Source organism: Molossus molossus, unplaced genomic scaffold (genome assembly GCF_014108415.1).
Source record: "Molossus molossus isolate mMolMol1 unplaced genomic scaffold, mMolMol1.p scaffold_m16_p_7, whole genome shotgun sequence".
Taxonomy (NCBI): Eukaryota; Metazoa; Chordata; class Mammalia; order Chiroptera; family Molossidae; genus Molossus; species Molossus molossus.
In genome coordinates this window covers 16,224,926-16,248,252 of record NW_023425401.1, presented here as the reverse complement: position 1 = coordinate 16,248,252, position 23,327 = coordinate 16,224,926, and the positions used below count along the sequence as shown (strand labels likewise).

The following is a 23,327-nucleotide window of genomic DNA, read 5'->3' as shown; positions in this document are numbered from 1 at the left end:
TAGGACTGTGTATTCATATTGATCCTAGGGACTGAAGTGGTACAGTGGACACTGCTTTCTCTTCACTCCATCTCTACCCCTGCCTAGTAAATTTAGGGCCTAGCCCACCCTGGCAGGAATGACTTGGGTTCTGTGGCAGGATAGTAAGAAGCTAGGAAAATTCCTGGGCAAGTGGAGTGGAGAAGCTGAGACAAGGGAATTAAACAAGGCCAAACAGTTTGGGCAGCTTGCAGCCAGCTTGTGATTTGCAAGACCTTATCTTCCTCAACCAAGGACGCTTGAGAGCAAATGGTTTATACATCTCCCTATCCAGAGAATACATAGCTTAAATCACCGTGGCCTGGGAAAAGAGAGAACAAAGACCCAATTAATGCTATTTGTGCCAGCTAAACCTAAGGACAGATGTAGGCCGGGGGACAAACAACAAAACCCCCAAAGCATTGGGATAGTGTCACTTGGGGGATGTTAGGCAGGAAAGGGGGGAAGAGGGAGGAAGGGGAAGTTTATCAAATAAGTCAGCTGTCTTAGGACTTGCCAGACAAGATGACCAAATGTTTATACAAACATTCCCAAATAAGCCACAACAATGTAGAAGTGGATTTTGAAACCTAGTGTGCTACCCAAGATATCTGGCAGGGGAAGTTTGAAACCTATAGTGGGAAAAATATAAAACCCTTGAACCTCATTGGGTGATGCACTCAGACTAGCTGAGTTGTCTGCTTGTGCTTTATGCCAAGTGTTGCTTGCTTTGCTTCAACACTGCTGTCTGTCACTGATCTGAATTCCTTCTCACAAGACTGGCAAGAGCTGAGAAGGGGAGAGCTATCCCCTCTGACTCCAGTAATGGTTTTAGCAAAGGTCACCTGTTTTCTCTTCCCTTTATTCCTTCCCCTTCAAGATCATGTAGGTAGTCCAGTAGGAATCCTGTGTCACACCTGGTGAACTGATTTGTAACTTTGACTTTAATGGCCCTACCTGTAGCTATCATTGCTGCTTCATTAAGAAGTTTGAGATTTGGACAGTGGTTCCCAAACCTTGCTGCACATTGGAATAACCTAGGGCTCTTTAAAAAATACTGATACCTGACTCCCACCCCCAGCCATTCTAATTTAATTAATATGGTGTGTGACCTGACATTGGGATTAAAAAAAAACTCTCTAGGTAATTTTAATGTGAAGCATTCCTTGAATGAGACCAAAGGCTGAATTGTATCCTTGTAGGAATCTTGGTCAACTCTGCTGGGCTTGCTTGGAATTGCTTGTTTAAATGAACCCTTAGTTAGAACAGTTTTCAGGCCTTCTTGGGTTGCTTCAGAGAATCCTTGTGGGCCTTTGTCTTGCTCAGCTCTTTGTCAGGCATAAACTGGCTCCTGGCAGACTTTTTAATTTGGAGAAGACTCCGGGGTGTCCTTTCTTCCTGGTAGCTCCCACACCCACTTTATTCTTTGGTGTCCTTTTGTAGTTCTCTAGTATAGAGTGGGATACTTCTAACTTCTCATGTCCTTGCTATTCCCAAAGACAAACCCTTTTCATATTAAATGTTTTACTTCTTATCACTATAGAAAAACATATACAAACAGAAGCAAGTTACAAAGTATGTAAATTTTTTTTGCTGTAGTAGTGCCTATAAATGTTTCTGACTTTTCTCTGAAATGGGTTGCTTTAATTTTGTTGAGGGCAGTGGTGAGTGGACACATTTTATATAGAGTCAAGGCTATCAAGACCTTTCATGAAGGCCTCTTTCTGAATCTGATGGTATAGTCAAGTCGATATAGAGCAGTAATGTTTGCAGCTTAGATCTTTGGGACCTTCACACTGAGAAATACTGGGTTTAAACTAGGTCTGCTTGTAACCTGGGATTTATTAGTTTGGGGCATATCCTCCTCAGCTATGTTTCTTCCTTGTTCACTACTGGTCTGTTTTTAATCTGTGTCTGGTGTTGGTTCTGCAACTCACTATTTAAGCAAAGTTTGTGCTGGTGAGCAATTTTTCGTTCTTAAGCTTTTATTGAACTTAGAAGGACTTTATCTTTTATGGATTAGGCTCCCTCTGTTTGACTTTTTCAATCCACTCACCCATTCCTTACCCCTCCACGAACCTCCAGTTCTGTCTAATGCCATTACAGTTTTGGAATTTGTCACTTTTGTGGAGTTGTAAAACCTATGATCTAATAGGGCTAGGTTTAAGGGTTCTTTTTAAAGGAAAGGAAAGACCCTGAGTGGAGATAAAGATTCTGAACTTGTGAATTTGTAGCTCTAGCCAAAGTTCAGACAGGTGAAATTATTAGCAGACAAAAGGAGCCCATTCACCTTTGCACATCAAAGTCCAATCACGTGCAAATAGGAATTCACAGCAAAGAAAGTAGAAGTTTATTAGTTGAGGAAATGATGCCAAACCTGGAGTCACAGGTTAGCTACTGGTAAAAGATCTAGCTCCCTGACGGCTTCCAGGGCATGGCTATATAGGGGGAAATCATTAATCATGGTGTCTAAAGGAGTTGGGGTCATGGGCTGTACTGATTGGTTGGCGCCAAGGTAGGGATAGTTGATCTTTGTATCAGGTCCTGTTGTCAGCCATGGCATTGTTCTGTCTGGTTTTGTGAGGGTGTGGTCTATAGGATCATTTTGCTATCATGGGCCTGGGGCTGAAACACAGTTTATTTTTAATCTTAGGTTGGATGCTTAATATTATCTCATTGCCATTAGTATGAGTATTAATGCCATTAATTAGTATTAATATTTTCTAGTGACATTTTTAAATACTGGCACACTTACAGGTTTTTTTTAGTTAGACAAACATTTTGATTTTCCAGTGTTTCACTTTTCCTCATTTCTAACTTCAATTTTGGCATCTAGGAGGAGGAGGAATAGCTCTTAGACATTTAGGTTGGTGACCTGTATTTGAATAGACTGAGATCTTCTATAAATCATATGTTCACAATTTTAGCTACAAATGACTAGAAGTCATTTAAATAATTTTGTGATTATGGTGGCTTTTTTTTTTTTTTTTTTTTTAATCCTCACCCAAGGGCATTTTTTCCATTTTTTTTGTTCAGATGGAGTGGACGGGAGAGAGAGAGAGAGACATCGATGTGAAAGGGACACATCGAGTGGTTGCCACCCGCACAACCCAACCAGGGCCGGGGACAAACTACAACCAAGATACGTGCCCTTAGCAGGAACCCACGTCTCTCTGGACCGCAGGCCGATGCTCCCAACCGCTGAGCCAAACCGGCCAGGGCATTATGGTGGCTTTTTAAAAAAAGATATTTTCAATGAATTGATATTTATTTCTATTTTAAATTTTTGAAGAACTATATAAATGAAACTGATAAAAGACCTGAAAGTTTGCTGGGTGGTGGAGAAAGTTGGCAAAGATGATGATATAGTTCCAAATCAAAACTATTTATAGAATCTCTTCTTAAATCTGTCATTGTCTATTCTGTTACTGATACAGGTCATGACTAATGGCCTTTTTTCTTCTCAGTTTTACAGAGTTAATTGAGAGTTGGAGGCAACCTTGCTGAAGATGAAGAATATACCATATTAACAGAGGAGGAGGAGGAAATTTATTCTTTTTTCCTTTCCAAAGTCTTAACTATTTGGTGGCTTGCCTTTAGTTACTACTTTTTGGCTGTGTCTGTTTGCTTCATGAGAAATGATTTTTACAATCTCAAGAAAAAATATGTCCCAGAAATTGAGTTTACTGTTGCTTGTATTTGGACTCATTTGGGGATTGATGTTACTGCACTATACTTTTCAACAACCAAGACATCAAAGCAGTGTCAAGTTACGTGAACAAATACTAGATTTAAGCAAAAGATATGTTAAAGCTCTAGCAGAGGAAAATAAGAACACAGTGGATGTCGAGAATGGCGCTTCGATGGCAGGATATGGTAAGTTAACTGTAGACTATTTCTAGTTTTCTCCTCCTCAACCTATCCCTATTTATTTTATTTATTTTTTTCTTTATTGATTTTAGAGAGAGAGGAAGGGAGAGAGAGATGGAAACATTAGTAAGAGAGAACATCAGTTGGCTGCCTCCTGCATGCACCCCCACTGGGGATTGGGCCCACAACCTGGGCATGTGCCCTGACTGGGAATCGAACCAGCGACCTCTTGGTGCGTGGATCACGCTCAACCACTGAGTCAACCTATCCCCATTTAAAGATAGTCCTAGGAATAGAAAAAAAAATAGTCATGGAAATCTAACTCTTCACTTCATGAACAGATCTTTACAAAGTAATATTTTTCTTCATTTTTTATTATGAGAAATTCAAGTGTACTGAAAAATAAAAATAATATGATAAATATTCATATATCCATCACTTTGATACAACAATTATTAACATTTTGAAATACTTGTTTTCTCTATTTTCTTTTTTTGCTAATCATCACCCAAGGATATTTTCCCATTAATTTTTAGATAGAGTAGAAGGGAGGGAGGGGGAGAGAAGGAGAGAGAAACATCAGTGTGTGAGAGAGAGAGATTGGTTGCCTCCTGTATGACCCCAACCAGGTTGGGATCAAATCTGCAACCCAGACATGTACCCTTGACTGGGAATCAAACGCACAGCCCTTTGGTCTGTGGGCTGACATTCTAACCACTGAGCAAAACTGGCCAGGGCTGTTTTGTCTAATTTTTGAAGAATATTTAAATTACAGAGATTGTGACATTTCACTGCTAGATATTTTCATATTTATATCTTTAAAATGATCTTTTTCTTCATAATCACAATACAATTATCATACTTAGTTTATATTTACATTTTCCCGATTATCGCATTATAGACCGTCAGTTATTTAACATCTGTTAATTCTTACGAGGCAGTATTTGCCTATATCTACAGTATTGTTATTACTATTCTCCCTTTCACATCCCAGGTTCCTGCTGTGTTTTAAGTTCTTTATGCATGCCATGTTCTCTCTTGCCTTTAAGACTTAAAAGAGAGAGAGAGAGGAGATAGAATACTTTGTGTTCTCTATTTCAATGTTTTTTTTTTTAAAGTTATACATATATGTATTTAAAGAGTCAAAATGGCCCTGGCCAGTTAGGCTCAGCTGTTGAAGCGTTGGCTCGTGGTCTGGAGAGACCCGGGTTTGGTTCTTGCTAAGGTCACATATCTCGGTTGCAGTTTGTCCCCAACCCCAGTTGGGGTTGTGTGGGTGGTGACCACTCAATGTGTCTCTCTCACATGGATGTTTCTCTCTCTCTTCCTCCCTCTCTCCCTCTCGCTCTATGAAGGCAAAACGTGTCCTCAGGTGAGGATTAAAAAATAATAATAATAAAAATAAATAAAGAGTCAAAATGTATTGTGATTCTTGTAATAAAAAGTTCTTCCAGCCCCCAACAGTCCTAGTTTCCCATTTTTCAAAGCCTGCCATTTAAAGTTATTTAATCTGATTTTTTTGGTTATTACCTCTAACCTCTAAATAACATACTCTATGAGCTACTTTTTGATTTCTTAATTATAGGCGCTATCTTCCTACTATGCAAGCTACAGATTCAGCTTTCTTACCCATAGTTGCCTCTCACGTACCCCAGGCAGCTTTCATACAATGTGTCCTTCTCGCCATTTTCCCATCATGATTCTGGTTAGAACAATGTTCAGTGTTTGTATTATTATGACTGTTAATGGTATTCATTAATGAGCCATGTACTGCATTATGATTACTTTTCCGTTCTTGTACCACTTTATTTATTTTCCCCTCTATAACTAATAAGCATTGATTTTTGTTTCTTAATCTAGTTTTCTACCCCAACTTCCCACAGCTGTTTAAATCTCCTACCAGTATATTCAGACACATTAGGCATTTTGTCACTTGCTTTTATCTTGAAGAAGTCTCTTGATCTGCCCTCATCTGGACTTTTTCCTCTCTGGGCTTATAGCAGTAAATTGTTCTGGGATCTCATTCCATCATCATCCTTCAGATTCCCTTTATTTCTCTCATGTTGGATCTTCTGTTTCCTAGAATCCTCTGGCTTTTCTTTATTGGTTACTCCCAATTCTAGGGGAACAGATCCTCTGGTAGGTTCCTCAGAAAGATACAAAGGAGGTCACTTTTGAAGTTTTTGCATATCTGAAAATTGTCCCTACCCCCTCATACCCTCATGCTTAATTGAAAGTTTGAGTATAGAATCCTACTTTGAAAGTCGTTTTCTCTTGAATTTTAAAGACTTTGTTCTTTTTTTTTTTCTTCTTAGCTTCCGATTCTCTTTTTGAGAATCTAATGTGACTTACTGTTTTGGAAGCTTGTGAGATCTTTGTCCCATACTGTTCTGAAATTTCTCAATGCTGTGCCCAGGCAAGGATTTCTTTCATACATGTGCTGGGACCTCAGTGGGTACTTTAAATCCCAAAAATTATATCCTTCAATTCTGGGATTTTTTTTTTTTTCTAAATTATTTATTTGATTTCTTTCTTCTCATTGTTTTCATTCTTTATGGCATCCTGTTATTTAGCATTTGAATCTTCTGAACTGGTCCTGTAATTTTCCTTTATTTACTCTTGTTGTTTCCTTGTCTTTTTGCTTTATTTTATGAGATATTTCCTCAACTTTATTTTCAGCTCTTTATTGAGTTTCTAATTTTGTCTCTCATAGTTTTAATTTTTAAAAATATGTTTTCATTGATTTTTTAGAGAGAAAGGAAGGAAGGAAGAGAGAGAGAGAAACATCCATGTGAGAGAGACACATTGACTGATTGCCTCCAGAACGATCCTGACCAGGGCCAGGGACAAACTGCAACCGAAGTACATGCCCTTAGTGGGAACCGAACCCGGGTCTCTCTGGACCGCAGGCTGACGCTCTAACCGCTGAGCCAAAGCGGCCAGGGCTAACTGTGATATTTTAAATGGTAGCTGTCTGTGCTATGCTGCCCAGCTGTGTATAACAACTCAGTTTTAAAAGCAAAAGTGAAACCCATCTACACCTGGTATTCTATAAACTGTGTTTTAAAATTTAATATATGGTAGAGATGTTTCTATCTCAGTTAATATATACCTGCATTATTTAATGGCCACATGGTATTTAACCAATTCCTTAAAATGTTTTTTAAAATTTATTTCTCATTATGAAACTATAGTTTATTATAAGCATTCAAATATTACAGAAATATATGACATAGATAAGTAAAAGTAAAGCATGGAGGGGTAGCATACTTTTACTTAAAGGACTAAATAGTAAATATTTTCAGCTTTGTGGGTTATATTGTCTCCAGTGCATTAAATAAGCATGGCTGTGTTCTAATAAAACTTTATTTACAAAGACAGGTAGCCAGCCAGCTATAGTTTGCTGACACATGGTCCAGCACATTGTTTTATTTTGAACAAAAATGGGATTGTACTGTGGATACTAGTTTGCAACTTAATTTGTTTTCACTTAACAGTGGGTATCTTTCCATATTATTACATATAGGTCTCTGTTGCCCTCTAGAATGGTCTTATCAGTATACATGTCTACTACTACTTTCCCACCAGTGTGAAAAATGCTGGTCTCTCTACACTATACCAATTTTGTTCAGTTATTTTTAAAAATATGTTTTTATTGATTTTAGAGAGAGAGGAAAGGAGGGAGATGGAGATAGAAACATTGATGAGAGAGAAACATCAACATTGATTAGCTGCCTTCTGCACAACCCCCTTGCTGGGGATCAAGCCTGCAACCTGGGCATGTGCCCTGGCTGGGAATGGAACCGGCAACCTCTTGGTGCATGAGCTGATACTCAGCCACTGAGCCACACTGGCTGGGCCAGTTCTGTTTAGTTTGCTTTTGCATTTTTTTGGTTTGTTTGCAGGAGAGGTTAAAAGATTTTCTTGTTTGTTGTCTATTTGTATTTCCTGTATGTATGAGAGTGAATTGTTTGTATCATTTGCCGATTTTTCTGCTGGGAAATTTCTTGATTGATTCTTTTTTTTTTTTAATCCTCACCCGAGGACATTTTTGCATTTATCTTCAGATAGAGCGTGAGGGAGAGAGAGAGGAAGAGAGAGAAAGAGAGAAACATTGATGTGAGACAGACACATTGAGTGGTTGCCACCCACACAACCCCAACCAGGGCCGGGGACAAACTGCAACCAAAGTACATGCCCTTAGCGGTAATTGATCCTGGGACTCTCTGGTCCCCAGGCTGATGCTCTAACTGCTGAGCCAAACCGGCCAGGGCAACTGATTGATACTTTATAAAGACATGCTGCTGTCTGTATATGTTGCAAATGTTTTTTCTTTGGTTTTTCACTTGTCTAATAAGTTGGTATATTATTTTAAAAATTTATGTAGTGAAACATATCAATTATTATGGGTTAGTTTTATGCTTAAAATTTTTCTCCAAAACTCACTTTCTAATATATGTGTGTGTGTATTTTTTTTTTATCCTTACCCGAGGACATTTTTTTCATTTTTTGTTCAGATCGAGTGGGAGGGAGAGAGAGGAAGAGAGAGAGAGAGCGAAACATCGATGTGAAAGGGACACATCAAGTGGTTGCCACCTGCACAGCCCAACCAGGGCCGGGGACAAACTACAACCGAGGTACATGCCCTTATCGGGAACTGAACCCGGGTCTCTCTTGACTGCAGGCGGACGCTCTAACCGCTGAGCCAAACCGGCCAGGGCTGTGTTTTCTTTTTAACATATAATTATTTTCAACTGCCTTATGTCTTTTATCAACATTCTTAGTCTTCTCTGATGTAAGTTTGTTTCTTCCCATGTAACATTATCTATTTTGGTTTCTGGGGTATGTGTAGAACAGCAATTTTCAACCAGTGTGCCATGATACAGTATGTGCTGCAAGAATTTAAAAACATGCACTACCTGTCTATTTAGTCAGGACACTGACCTCTTTTCCTTTAGGTTGTCAAATAAAAAAATGACAACAGCTGACACAACAGTAGCTGACTGGTATGAATGAATCAAAATTATACTAATTTTTTTTTTGTCTGATTGGCAAAAAAATATATTTTTTGGTGTGTCACAGAATTTTAGTAATTATGTGTCATGAGGTGAAAAAGGTTGAAAATTGCTACTTAGAACAATGAATTGGGGATATTGCACTGAGCCTCACAGTGACAGAGCACCTTGCAGTCGATGCATGGTTTCCTACACCTGTTTCTGAATCTCCAGCAACACCAGTCTTTTACCATCTCAGGCTTTTCCATCTAAAGACTGACCCTGCTTTCTTTTAAGAGTTTTGGTTTTACTATCTACCATTGTGGCTGAACATTTAAAATAAAAATGATGCCAGATATTTTAGGAGAGTTGGAAAACAAGTTAATGTTAATATTTAATGCTGTTTTGAAAATTAAATGAACAAAGAGTTGTTCTTCCGCACAAATCTACCAAAATTCTTTTTAGAAATGAGGTTCAAATTTCTGACTTCAAGCATTTTTTCAAACATGTAAACTATTATATAAGTAATGAATGGAAATTGTGTTACAAACATTTTCAGAAAATGAGCTGTTAGAAAATATCTTTTATAGTTGAAGAAAACCACATTTTAAAAATTCACTAAATTAGGCTCTTTGGGAAGATGGATATCTATTTTTTCCTGTTCCTGTACATCTTTTCTTATTCTTATTGTCTAAGTACAACTGAAAACCCTGGAAATTTTATGTAAAACAAACATAAGAATCTGGAAGAGAAAAAGTCGGACTGGCGGGAACCCAAGGAACCAGGACAGTGGTACGTTCGCTGGATTTTCTTTTACCTCATATATTCCACACTTGGAGTTGGAGAAGCCAGCAACCTAGAAATGCTACTGGGCATAGACAAAAAACAAACAATCAAACAGAAAACTTCAACAGAAGCATGCTTTCTGTAGCCAAGAAAGAGGCAGCCTAGCAAGACAGAAAACTGTTGGACAACAGCTATTCTCCAGCCAAACAAAGTAATGTGGCGCCTCACTCCCCACATGATCAAATGCCAAGTGGAGAGCATAGAATTCCACCCTTGCAGGCTATAATGAGTCATCAACACCACCCACCCCCATATGAGCCAGGATTTCAACCCTCACATGGCAAATAACAGGTGCCCATTCCTATCTCTTTGGGATGATGTCCTAGTGGAGAGTAAGGACTTTCACCATTACCCAGTGGTAAAGGAGACCATCTCCACCACAATGGCAATGAAGAGTACATGGGGACCTGAAACCCCCACCTCCATCAAGCTGTAAAGAGGAACTCACTACTCTCAGGTGACAATGGAGACTAAGTAAGGAATCTAGAATTCTGCCTTCACCTGGCAGTAACAAGGTGGTATCCCTCTGCCTTGCCACAGTGGTATCAGAGAAAATCACCTAAAATAGGAGGTTTAAATAAGATCAAGAATCTCATAACATATAACATATAATATGTAAACTACTTGCCATATGAAGAAGAACTGGGAAAATCTGTAAGTGAATGAAAAAGATGACGAGTGACAGATGTTAGAATTATCTGAAAGAGATTTTAAAGCAGTCATGATTAAAAATGCTTCAATGAGCTACCTGGCTGGTGTGGGATTGAGCATCGCCCCATGGACTGAGGGGTTGTGATTCGATTCCCAGTCAGGGCACATGCCAGGATTGTGGGCTTGAACCCCAGTAGGGGGCATGCAGGAGGTAGCCAATCAATATTTCTGTCTCATCGATGTTTCTATCTATCTCTCCCTTCTTCTCTCTCTAAAAAAAAAAAATAAAAAACATTAAAAAAATGCTTCAATGAGGAATTAATGAACACAAGCAAATGAAAAAACAAGACACCAAAGAAATAGAAAGTATCAGCAGATAAATAGAACATATAAGGTAAATAGAACATATAAGAAAAACCAAATGGAAATTTTGAACTGAAAAATATAATTGAAATAAAAAGTTCAGCAGATTGACTCCACAGCAAAAAGGAGAGAACAAGTAAAGAATCAGTGAACTGGAATAAAGAACAGGGTAATTACCCAATCTGAACAACAGAGAGAAAATAGACTGGAAAAAAATGAATAGCTTTAGGGACCTGTGGGGCTATAACAAAAGATTTACCATTTATGTCTTTGAATTTTGGAAAGACAGGAGAATGAGGGTAGAGCTAGAACAGTACTAAAAAAAAAATAATGGTTGCAAACTTTCCAAATTTAGCAAGAGACATAGACCTCAGACTCAAGAAGCAGAGTGAAGTTTTTGCTGGTGTTGCTTAGTTGATTGAGCATTGTCCCATGTACAAAAAGGTTGCCGGTTTTATTTCCGGTCAGGGCATATGCCCAGGTTGCAGGCTTGATCCCTGGTAGGAGGCATGCAGGAGGCAGCTGATTGATGTTTCCCTTTCCCTCACTCTTTCTCTCTCTCTAAAAATCAATAAAAATCTTTTAAAAAAAGAAGCTGAGTGAACCCCAGGCAGGATAAGCCCTGCAAATACCCATGCCAAGAGACATAATAATTGAACTTCTGAAAACTTAAAGAGCAATTAGGAAAAAATCTTAAAGCAACTAGAAAAAAAGAACACCTTATAGCAGAAAAACAATTCAAATTACAGTGGGTTTCTCATCAGAAACCACCAAAGCCAGAAGGAAGTGGCAAAATATTTCTCAAGTGCTAAAAGGAAGGAACTATCAACCCAGAATTTTATACCTAGTGAAAATATCCTTCAGGAATGAAGGGAAAAATCAAAGATATTCTTAGATGAAGGAAAATAATTTGTCACCAGTAGACCTACTCTAAGAGATGGCTAAATGAAGTTCTTTAAACAGAGGAGAAGTGATAAAAGGAAGAACCTGGAACTATCAGAAAGAAAGGAATAACACAGTAAATAAAGTCAGAATAGTCCGGCCGGTGTGGCTCAGTGGTTGAGCGTTGACCCATGCACCAAGAGGTTGCCAGTTCGATTCCCAGTCAGGATACATGCCCAGGTTGTGGGCCCGATCCCCAGTGGGAGGCATGCAGGAGGCAGCCTGTTGATGTTCTGTCTCATCGATGTTTCTGTCTCTTCCTCTCACTTCCTCTCTCTCTCAAATCAATTAAGGGGAAAAAAAAAGTAATTCAGTAGCTTTCCTTTTTTTTTTTTTACGTTTTCTAAACTATGATGGTTGAAGCAAAACTTATAACACTGTCTGGTGTTATTCAAAATGTATGTGGAAGAAATATTTAAGATAATATTTTATAATAGAGTAGGATAAAGGATGGTGTATTGGTGTATTAGGGTTTTCCAGAGAAACGAGTTGGGGGGGGGGGACCTGATGGACATCAAGTAATTGGATTATGTAATGGAAGGGTTAGAAAGTCCAAAATCTGTAGGGCAGTCTGGTAGGCTGAAAATACTGGCAAGAGTTTATGATGTAGTCCTGGGTCCGAAGGCAGTGATTCTGTTACAGGAACTTGTCTGTTTTCGATGAGGTCCACCCAGATTACGTAAGTAATCTGTACTGAAAGTCTTGGTTTAAATGCTAATCATACCTAAAAACTACCTTCATAGCAACATCTAGATTGGTGGATTTGTTTGGGCACCTTATCCTGGTTAAGTTGATGCAAAATTTAGCCTAGCCAACTTGACACACAAAGTGAACTATCACAAATGTTAAAGAGAGGTAAAGCTTATGTATTTCACTCAAAATGGTAAAATGACTGTGGTGTTATCTATATGATGTAATACCTAGAGCAACCAGTAAAACTATATAAAGAGATATATTCAGAAACACTACAGGTAAGTAACAAATGAATTCTAAAAAATATTCAGGTAATCCATAGGAAGGCAGGAAAAAGAAACAGGGAAGTGAAAAACAGAACAAACAAAACAAAAATGAAATTAAAGACGTAAGTCCTAATATATCACAATCATATTAAGTATAAATGTTCTAAGAGACCTTGACCATGTGGATTAAAAATCTGACCCATACTGTGCTATCTATAAGAAACTCGCTTCAAATTTAATGATGTTAGCTGGCTGAAGGTGGAAAAAGATATATCATGCAAAAAGGTAAGGAGTGGCTCCATTAATATCACATAAAGTAGACTTTAGAGCCAAGAAAACTGCCAAAGTCAGAGAAGGACATTATATGATTATAAAAGGGTGAACCCAACCAGAAGAAATAACAATCCTAAATGTGTATCTCCAAACTGAAAGAGAAGGAGAAATAGATAAATCCACAATTATAGTGAGAATTAAACACTCCTCTTCAGGCACTGTTAGAATTACTAGATAGAAAATCTGCAAGGATATGAAAGATCTGAAGAACACAATGTAATCAATAGATTATGGATAGAAGCTTTATCAACAACAGCAGAATACATCCTTTTTTTTTTTATCCTCACCTGAGGACATTTTTGCATTTATCTTCAGATAGAGCAGGAGGGAGACAAAGAGGAAGAGAGAGAGAGAGAAACATCGATGTGAAAGAGACATACTGACTGGCTGCCACTCACACAACAACCGGGGCCAGGGACAAACTGCAACTGAGGTACGTGCCCTTAGCAGGACCCGAACCCAGGGCTCTCTGGTCTGCGGGCCAGTGCTCTATCTGCAGAGCCAAACCGGCCAGGGCAGAATACATATGTTTTTTTTTTTTTTTATCCTCACCCGAGGACATTTTTCCATTTTTTTGTACAGATAGAGTGGGAGGGAGAGAGAGGAAGAGATAGAGAGAGAGAAACATCGATGTGAAAGGGACACATCGAGTGGCTGCCACCGCACGACCAACCAGGGCCGGGGACAAACTGCAACCAAGGTACATGCCCTTAGCGGGAACCGAACCCGGGTCTCTCCGGACCGCAGGTCGATGCTCTAACCGCTGAGCCAAACAGGCCAGGGCGAATACATATGTTTTTTAAGAGTCAGTGAAATACTCACCAAAATAGATCATATCCTGTGTCATAAAACAAACCTCAACAAAATTAAAAGAATTGAAATTACACAGGCTGTTTGACCACAATGAACTCAAACTAGAAATCAACAACAGAAATAATAAGAAAATCTCCAGATAATTAGAAACTATATAATCTATGGGTCAAAGAGGAAGTCTCAAAGGAAATCTAAATACATAGAACTGAATGAACATGAAAATACAACATAAAAATTGTGGGACACAGTTAAAGCAGCACTGAGCTCCCATCTCAAGAACCTAGAAAAAGAACAAAACAAATGCAGAGCAAGTAGAAGGAAGGAAATGATCAATATAAGAACAGAAATCAGTGAAATAAAAAGAAAATAATAAAGTGAAACAAAGAGTTTGTCCCTTAAAAGGGTAAAAAAAAAAAAAAAAAAAAGTTGACCCAACTTCTAGCAAGACTGAAAAAATAAGATATAAATGACCAGTATCAGGAATGAAAAAGGAGTATCACTATAGACCATACAGGGTTATGAGGGACTATGAACAGCTCTCTATATATGAATTTGATATTTTAGATTAAATGGATCAATTCCTTGAAAACCACAAATGACCACACTCACCCAATATGAAATAGATACTTTGACTAGCCCCGTAACTACTAGGGAAGTTGAGTTTAGAGTTTAAGAATCCCCAAAAAAGAAATCTTAAAGATTCCGTTGGTATCACTGGAGAATTCTATCGTAAGTTTAAATAAGAATATTCTACATGCCGGGCCAGTGTGGCTTAGTGGTTGAGCATCAACTCATGCACCAAAGGTCGCCAGTTAGATTCCTGGTCGGGGCACATGCCCAGGTTATGGACGGGGTCCCCAGTGGGGGGTGTGCGAAGTGGCCAATGGATGTTCTCTCTTATTGATGTTTCTATCACTCTTCCTCTCCCTTCCTCTCTCTCTGAAATCAATTAAGAAAAAAAAAAAAAGAATATTCTACAGTCTTTTCCAGAAAATAGAAGAGGGAACACTTCCCAGTTCATTTTATAAAGCTGGAATTATCTTTATACCCAAACCAGACAAAAATAGTATAAGAAAAATTACAAACCAGTCTCCCTGTTGAATACAGATGTGAAAATCCTTATGAAATATTAGCCAACAGAATTCAACATCATATAAAAAATAATTAAACACCATAACCAAATGGCATTTATTCTAGGGATGCAAGACTTTCAGTTTTTTAAAAAAATCAATCAATGTAATCCGTTTTAACAAGCTAATAAAAGGGAAGAGGATGCTATTATAAAAGGACAACATAGGGTCCTTGTGATAGAAATATTCTGCATTGTGACTATCAATGTCAATATTCTAGTTGTGATGTGTATGGTTTTGCAAGATGTTAGCATTGGAAGAAACTGGGTAAAGGGTACAGGAATTTCTGTGTTTATTACTAACTATTATATAACAATCTGTAGTTATCTCAAAATTATTTATCAACATAAAACCCTAAACCAAACCTATAAAATGAATATTTCTTATATTCTAAGTATGCTAAAGAAAGCCCATCTCAGACTTCCTATTAGAAGTAATTTCAATGTGGCCATTTAAAACATTTAGCTTATTCATAATTTACATAACTTAGTCAAATCCATTTTCTAGCTTTTCTTTTCTCACTTAAAAAATTAGGCTTATTTCTGCAGAATGTACACTCTTCTCAAGTGCACACGGGACATTCTCAAAGATAGACCACATGTTAGGACACAAATTAAGTCTCTACAAGTTCAAGAAGATTGAAATCATATCCAGCATCTTCTTGGACCACAATGGCATTGAAACTAGAAATCAATTACAATAAAAACATGAAAAAACATTCATACACATGGAGGCTAAATAGCATGTTATTAAGCAATGAATGGGTTACCAGTGAGATAAAGAGAAATTAAAAACTTCCTGGAAACTGGTGAAAATGAACACGCAAAAACACAAAATCTATGGGACACAGCAAAAACAGTCATGAGAGGGAAGTTCATAGCAATACAGGCCTACCTTAAGAAACAGGAAAATTTTCTAATAAACTATCTAACCCTATAACTTAAAAGATTTAGAAAGATAACAAAAAGAAAAACCCAGAGTTAGTAGAAGGAAGGACATAATAAAGATCAGAGCAGAAATAAATGACATAGAGACTGAAAAACAAAACAAAACAAAACCATAAAAGATGAATGAAACCAACAGCTGGTTATTTGAAAAGATAAGACTGATCAACCTTTAGCCAGACTCACCAAGAAACAGGACCCAAATTAATAAAATCAGAAACGAAAGGTTGAAATAACAACTGACACCACAGGAATACAAAGGATTGTAAGAAAATACTATGAACATATGCCAACAAATTTGACAACGTAGGCAAATTGGATAAATTCCTAAAATCATAAATTCAGAAAACCTGAACAAACCATGACCAAGTGCGATGCAAGGCTGGTATAAAATTCGCAAATCAATAAATGTGATACACCACGTAAACAAAATGAAAGAAAAATCATATGATCATATCAATAGATGCTGTAAAAGCTTTTGACAAAATCCAGCATCCATATTTGATAAAAACTCTTAGTGAAGTGGGGATAGAAAGATAATACTGCAACTTAATAAAGGCCATGTATGACAAACCTAGTGCCAACGTAATACTTAATGGGCAAAAACTAAAAGTGTTTTTCTTAAGAACAGGAACAAGATAGGGACGCCCGCTTTAACCACTCTTACTCAACATAGCATAGGAAGTCTTAGCCACAGCAATCAGACAAGAAGAAAAAAAGGCATCCAACTCATTTGCAGATGACATGATATTGTACATAGAAAACCCTAAGGACTCCACCAAAAACTACTAGATTTAATAAATGAATTCAGCAAGTAGCAGGATACAACATCAACATCAAGAAATTGTTGGCATTTTTATACACCAATAATGAACACACAGAAAGAGAAACTAAAAAAATAATCCCATTTATCATTGCAACAAAAAAATTAAGATACCTAGGAATAAACTTAACCAAAGATGTAAAAGACCTATTCTCAGAAAACTACAGGACATTGAAAAAAGAAATAGAGGAAGATAAAAAGAAGTGGAAGCATATACCATGTTCATGGATTGGAAGAATTAACATCATCAAAATGTCCATACTACCCAAAGCAATCTATAGATTCAATGCAATCCCCATCAAAATACCAATGACATATTTCACAGATCTAGAACAAATATTCCAAAAGTTTATATGGAACCAAAAAAGACCCCAAATAGTCACAGCAATCTTGATAAAAGGACAACAAATCACAATTCTGGATTTCAGGTTTTACTTCAAATCATTGTAACCAAAACAGCCTGGTACTGGCACAAAAACAGGCATATAGATCAATGGAACAGAACATAGAATCCAGAAATCAATGCAAGACATTATGCTCAATTAATATTTGACAAAGGAGGCAAGAGTATACAATGGAGTAAAGACAGTCTCTTCAATAAATGGTGCTGGGAAAATTAGACAGCTACATGTAAAAAAAAAATTTAAACTAGATCACCAACTTACACCACAAACAAGAATAAACCCAAAATGGATAAAATATTTAAATGCCACTCATGAAACCATAAAAATCCTAGAAGAAAACGTAGGCAGCAAAATCTCAGACATCACACGTAGCAGAATTTTCAAGGATATGTATCCCAGGGCAAGAGAAACAAAGGAAAAAATTAATAAATGTGACTACATCAAACTAAAATGCTTCTGTATAGCAAAAGAAACCAACATCAAAATGATGTCCCACTATATGTGAGAACATATTTGTCAGTGGTATATAGGATAAGGGATAAATTTCCAAAATATACTGAGTACTCATACAACTCAACAAAAGGAAGACAATCCAATTAAAAAATGAGTAGAGGACCTGAATCGACACTTTTCCAAACAGGACATTCAAATGGGCAGTAGACACATGAAAAAATGCTCAACATCTCTAATCATCAGGGAGATGCAAATTAAAATGACTGAGGTATCACCTCACACCTGCCAGAATGGCTGCCATCAACAAATCATCAAATGACAAGTGCTGGTGAGGGTGTGGAGAAAAGGGGACTCTAGTACACTGCTGGTGGGAATGTAGACTGGTACAGCCACTATGGAAAACAATATGGCGTTTCCTTAAAATTTAAAAATGGAACTACCATTTGACCCAGTGATTCCACTTCTAGGAATATATCCTAAGAAGCCTGAAACACCAATAAGAAAGAATATATCCACCCCTATGTTTATAGCAGCGCTATTTACAATAGCTAAGATCTGGAAACAGCCCAAGTGTCCATCAGTAGATGAGTGGATAAAAAAGCTGTGGTAAATTTACATAATGGAGTACCATGCAGCTGTAAGAAAAAGATCTCTTCCCCTTTGAGACTACATGGAGGGACCTGGAGAGTATTATGCTAAGTGAAATAAACCAATCAGAGAAAGACAAATATCACATGATTTCACTTATTTGTGGAATATAATGAACAAAATAATTTTGCTGATGAACAAAATAGATCCGGAGACATGGATGTAGGGAATATTGATGAATCTCAGAGGGAAGGGTGGAGGTTGGCGGGAAGAGATAAAACCAAGAACTTATGTGCATAACCAGTGTATACAGACAACAGTACCCTGAAGGCAGGTGGTGGGAAGCAGGTAGGAGGGTGTCAAAGTTGGAAAAAGGAGCAACATCTGTAATTAAAAAAAAAAAAGGTGAAAAAATAAAATCTCTGCTAGCGGTGTAGATGGAAAATTAAAAAATAAAAAGCTTATTTTATGCTCCTAGGCATTTAATTTGTATTTTAAATTGATGGAAACATATATCGATCTACTTATATGATCTAAATAATGTGCCTTGCAATCTTAAGTAGGGAAGTAATAAAATATTTGTTGAATAACATAATTTATTCAGCACTCAATGAGAGATGGTAGCTATATTAAAAATGTAAAAGAGTAAACAGTGTACATTTAATTATAGAGTTTATGAGGTTTTTGAAATAACTTTTACCTATCTGCTCTTTTGCTCAGATAGTTAAATAAACTCTCTTTTTTAGTTGTTAACCCTCACCCAGAGATGTTTTTTTCATTGATTTTGAGAGAGAGACGGAGAAACACTGATGTGAGAGAGACACACATAGATTGGTTGCCTCCTGCACATGCCCCCACTGGGGCTAGAGATTGAACCTGCAACCCATGTATGTGCTCTTGACTGGGAATTGAACTCACTTTCATTGGACCAACACTCTAACCACTGGGCCACACTAGCCAGGGCAAAAAAACTCATTTTTTAGGAAGTATTCTTATTTTACTGCATACTACTATAAGTTTTACAGTGGGTAATTCACTTTAATAATCAGAAAGTGACTTCCCAGTTTTCTTATACCATTAAGCTGATGTTAGTAGTGATACAATACACATCTGAATTAGAAAAATAAGGAAAAGTTTTTGACTTAGTGCATTAAACACTTATTTTTATTTTCACTAGTTGTTTTGCATTTTACTAAAATTTTGTTCCTTTTTTTGTGTGTACACATGATTATCCTTATATCTGCCTCTTCTATACAACAGATTTGAGGGAGCTCACATTAAGAATACAAACAACAAGCTCTGGCCGGTTTGGCTCAGCGGTTAGAGCGTCGGCCTGCGGTCCTGAGAGACCCGGGTTCGGTTCCCGCTAAGGGCATGTACCTCGGTTGCAGTTTGTCCCCGGCCCGGGTCGGTCGTGCGGGTGGCAGCCACTCGATGTGTTCCTTTCACATCGATGTTTCTCTCTCTCTCTCTCTGTTCCTCTCTCTCCCTCCCACCCTACCTAAACAAAAAAATGGGAAAATGTCCTCGGGTGAGGATAAAAAAAAAAAAAAAAGAATACAAACAAAATTTATATCTACTGAGATATAAAGAAGAGATAAATCAAGATAGAGACATTTAAGTACGGGCAAGTCCACAATGGCATGTGTGCTTGCTGTTTGTGCTGGCCCTATGCCTGGTTGCTCTCAGATTTATTCTTTACCCTTTCTCTGCTCTGTTTTGTATCTCATGAGAAAGTGATTCCACTAGGTGAATGATTGTAATAGGTGGTGTTTTGCAAGCTCCCACATCAGCTAGCTTCTGCCTAGGTTCAGCCAATGGGGGGCCCTGGCACAGTTTAGGAAAGTAGGAAGAAAAGGCTAGGGTATTTCTCTCTCTCTCTGCCTCAGGTGGTATCTCCTTTGTAGTGGTAGCTTCTGCCAGACTGTTTTCTACTGGGTGTCTTGGACTTGGGCTCCGGTAACATCACTGTTGGCTTCTTGTGTTCCATCGGCTTTGGGATGATAGTGGCTCCTGCTGTGCCTCATCGTTTCTGAGTACGTTTAGTATTTTAGAATCTTTTTATATCCAATATCTTTAGTATATTTAATAGCATTATATCCTTTTGATTTTTGTGTACTGTGAAATAATTGGGCTAGGTACTGTTGTGATAGTATCTATGCTCTTAAGTGCCTTTGTAATTTTTACATTTTCTTTTTCTATTCTCTTTTTCCCTTAAACTATTTGATTTCTTCTCTCAGAATAGGAAGCTTAAAACAGAAATAGAGCAACCTTAAAGGGTTTTATTTTCTAAATCTGATCTTCATGTCAACCTCAAGCTACCAAACACATGAAATGGACATTCAGCAGAATCTTTTTTCAAACATTTGTTGAGTGTCTGTTGTGTGATGAATCATCAAGCTGGGTGAGCTGAGAGTAAAAGGATGGTATGATATGTTCTCCATCCACTTTCAAGTTACTTTTAGGGGTTCTGAACAGGGACTCACAGTAGGGAAAGAGGTTTTTTTGCTATCACCTTCAGTGATAGGGCTTATGTGGACTCCCATATAATTATAAATATATAACTTTCATTAATATACAGTCCCATGGAATGTAAACATAAAATTGTATTATGAATCTAGAGAAAAGGGCAGTTGTGGTGTATTTAAAAATGATCCCAAGTTCAGGAAACATTAGTATGTTCTGGTTTTCAGTTAACTGATTTCTTTTGTTGTCGTTAATCCTCACCTGAGGATATTTTTCCATTGATTTTTATATAGAGTGGAAGGGAGGAAGTGAAGGAAGGAGAGAGAGAGAGAGAGAGAGAGAGAGAGAGAGAGAGAGAGAGAGAGAGATACATCAATGTGAGAAAGACACATCGATTGGTTGCCTCCTGCATGAGCCACCCAGGACCCAGGATCCAACCTGCAACCCAGGTTCATGCCCTTAACCAGAAATCAAACCTGCGATCCTTTGGTCCATAGTCCAACACTCTAAGCGCTGAGCCTAACTGGCCACAGCTCAGTTAATTGATTTTATAGCATGGAACAAGGTAGTCCAAATCTCTTGGCCTTTTGTAATATTCTATTGAAACGATTTTAGAAAGTGTGAAAGGGGATATATAATGATAATTTAGAATATTGGTCAAGTAAACTTGTCATATAGTTGTTTCTCATTAATCCCAACTTTCCTTTAATTGCTGTTTCTAGCCCTAACTCCAATCAGCGATTAGATTGTACCTTTATAATTCATGTCACACATCAGCTTGGTGTCAGACTTCCCAGGACTTTAGCTTCGTTTTATTTTAAAAAGCTGGTAAACCCCCTACCCTTAGTCTTTTCTAGCTAGCTTTCTCTGGCCTAGATTACTACCTCTTCATATATGATACAGGGGTGACTGTCAGGGGAGAACAGAGATCTAGTAGTTATCTTTTAGGCTTGTTGCTGAAGAATTAAAAAAAATTTAATTGTACATATACACAATGGAATACTATGCTGCTGTAAGAAAGAAAGATCTCTTATCTTTTGAGATGACATGGAGGGACCTGGAGAATATTATCCTAAGAGAAACAAGTGAATCAGAAAGACAAATATCACATGATCTCACTTATTTGTGGAATATAATGAACAAAACAAGTTGAGGAACAAAATAGACCCAGAGACATGGAAGTGGGGTGCAGTCTGACAAATCTCACAAGAGGTGGACATGGTAGGGAGGGAAGAGATAAACCACAGAACTTACATGCATGTATGCATAAACAAGGACATAGACAATAATGCTGGGGTGGGGTTGGGGGGAGGGAGGCGGGATTGGGAGAGGCTGTCAATGGGGGAAAAAGAAACATCTGTAACAGAAATAAATATTAAAAAAATAAAAATGGGGTCAGAAGAAAAATTTTTTAAATAAAAAAGATTAAAAATATATATATTTAATTTTCTCCTATTTACCAATACTGTTATAGCTCTGGATTGAAAGGCCTTAATTAACAAAGTCTTCTCTCCCAGGCTTTTATTTTGAAGCTTTTTAATCTGCAGAAAATTAGGGATAATTGTATGGTAAACATCATACATCTTTCATGTAGACTCATCATTTGCTAAAAAAATTTCTACATTTGTTTTTATCTTTCTTTTGCTATGCAAATATATATGGTTTTTGGAGGTACCATTTGAAAGAAGTTGTATATATCATGACATTTCAGTACCTGAATACTTTTTGTCAAAAGATTTTTCTTATATTATTATTATTATTATTTTTACATTTCTGCTAGAAATAAAAATGCTCATGATGAATGATGCCAGAAGATATACAGCTTGGAAAGTCTCATTCTTCCATGACTGGACTTTGTCCAAATAAAGTTTTTCCCTCACTGTATACAGTATTACATTTCCTTCCTTCCTTCCTTCCTTCCTTCCTTCCTTCCTTCCTTCCTTCCTTCCTTCCTTCCTTCCTTCCTTCCTTCCTTCCTTCCTTCCTTCCTTCCTTCCTTCCTTTTTCTTTATTGATTTTATAGAGAGAGGAAGGGAGAGGGAGAGAGAGATGGAAACATCCATGAGAGAGAACATTGATTGACCGCCTCCTGCATGCCCCTCACGGGATTTGGCTCACAACCTGGGCCTGTGCCCTGACCAGAAATCAAACTGAGACCTCTTGGTGCATGGGTCAGTGCTCAACCACTGAGCCACATCGACCAGGTTTGTTTTATTTTTTGATAAGCTTTTTCTAATCACCTTTTATCCCCACCCACCACTATAACTGTCATTACTTTCTGGTATCTTTTTTTTCCCCATAAGACATATATAACATATATATTCACATTTTGGTAAAATGTATATAACATAAAATTTGCTGTTTTAGTCATTTGTAAGTGTACAGTTTAGTGGCATTAATTATATTCACAGAGTTATACAACAATTACCGCTAACTTCCCAAAACTTGAATCACTTCACACAAGAAACTGTGGACATTGAGCAATAACTCACTATTCCCCCTTCCCTGGGCCCTAGTAACGTCTAATCTACTTTCTGTCTATGTATTTGTCTATTCTAGATAGTCCATGTAAGTGGAGTCATACAGTATTTGTCCTTTGTCCAGCTTATTTCACCTGGCATAATGTCTTTAAGGTTCATTCGTGTTGTAGCATGTATCGAAACATCATTTCTTTTTAAGGCTAAATAATGGTTTATTGTACATGTACAACACATTTTTTTGATCTCTTAA

The 23,327-nt window shown here is 37.5% G+C and overlaps 1 protein-coding gene across 5 annotated transcripts in view; it reads left to right on the top strand.

The window, feature by feature from the left end:
- CCDC126 (coiled-coil domain containing 126) overlaps positions 1-23,327 on the top strand; it is a 39,875-nt gene that overhangs the window by 13,924 nt on the left and 2,624 nt on the right. For 4 of the 5 annotated variants that reach the window (XM_036247512.1, XM_036247510.1, XM_036247513.1 and 1 more), the window contains one exon: positions 3,486-3,894. In XM_036247512.1, the coding sequence (XP_036103405.1) occupies positions 3,657-3,894 (238 nt within the window). In that variant the 5' untranslated portion in view covers positions 3,486-3,656. Of the gene's footprint in view, positions 1-128; positions 144-1,022; positions 1,025-3,485; positions 3,895-23,327 lie in introns of those variants that run through there. The other variant, XM_036247511.1, reaches the window with a different exon arrangement.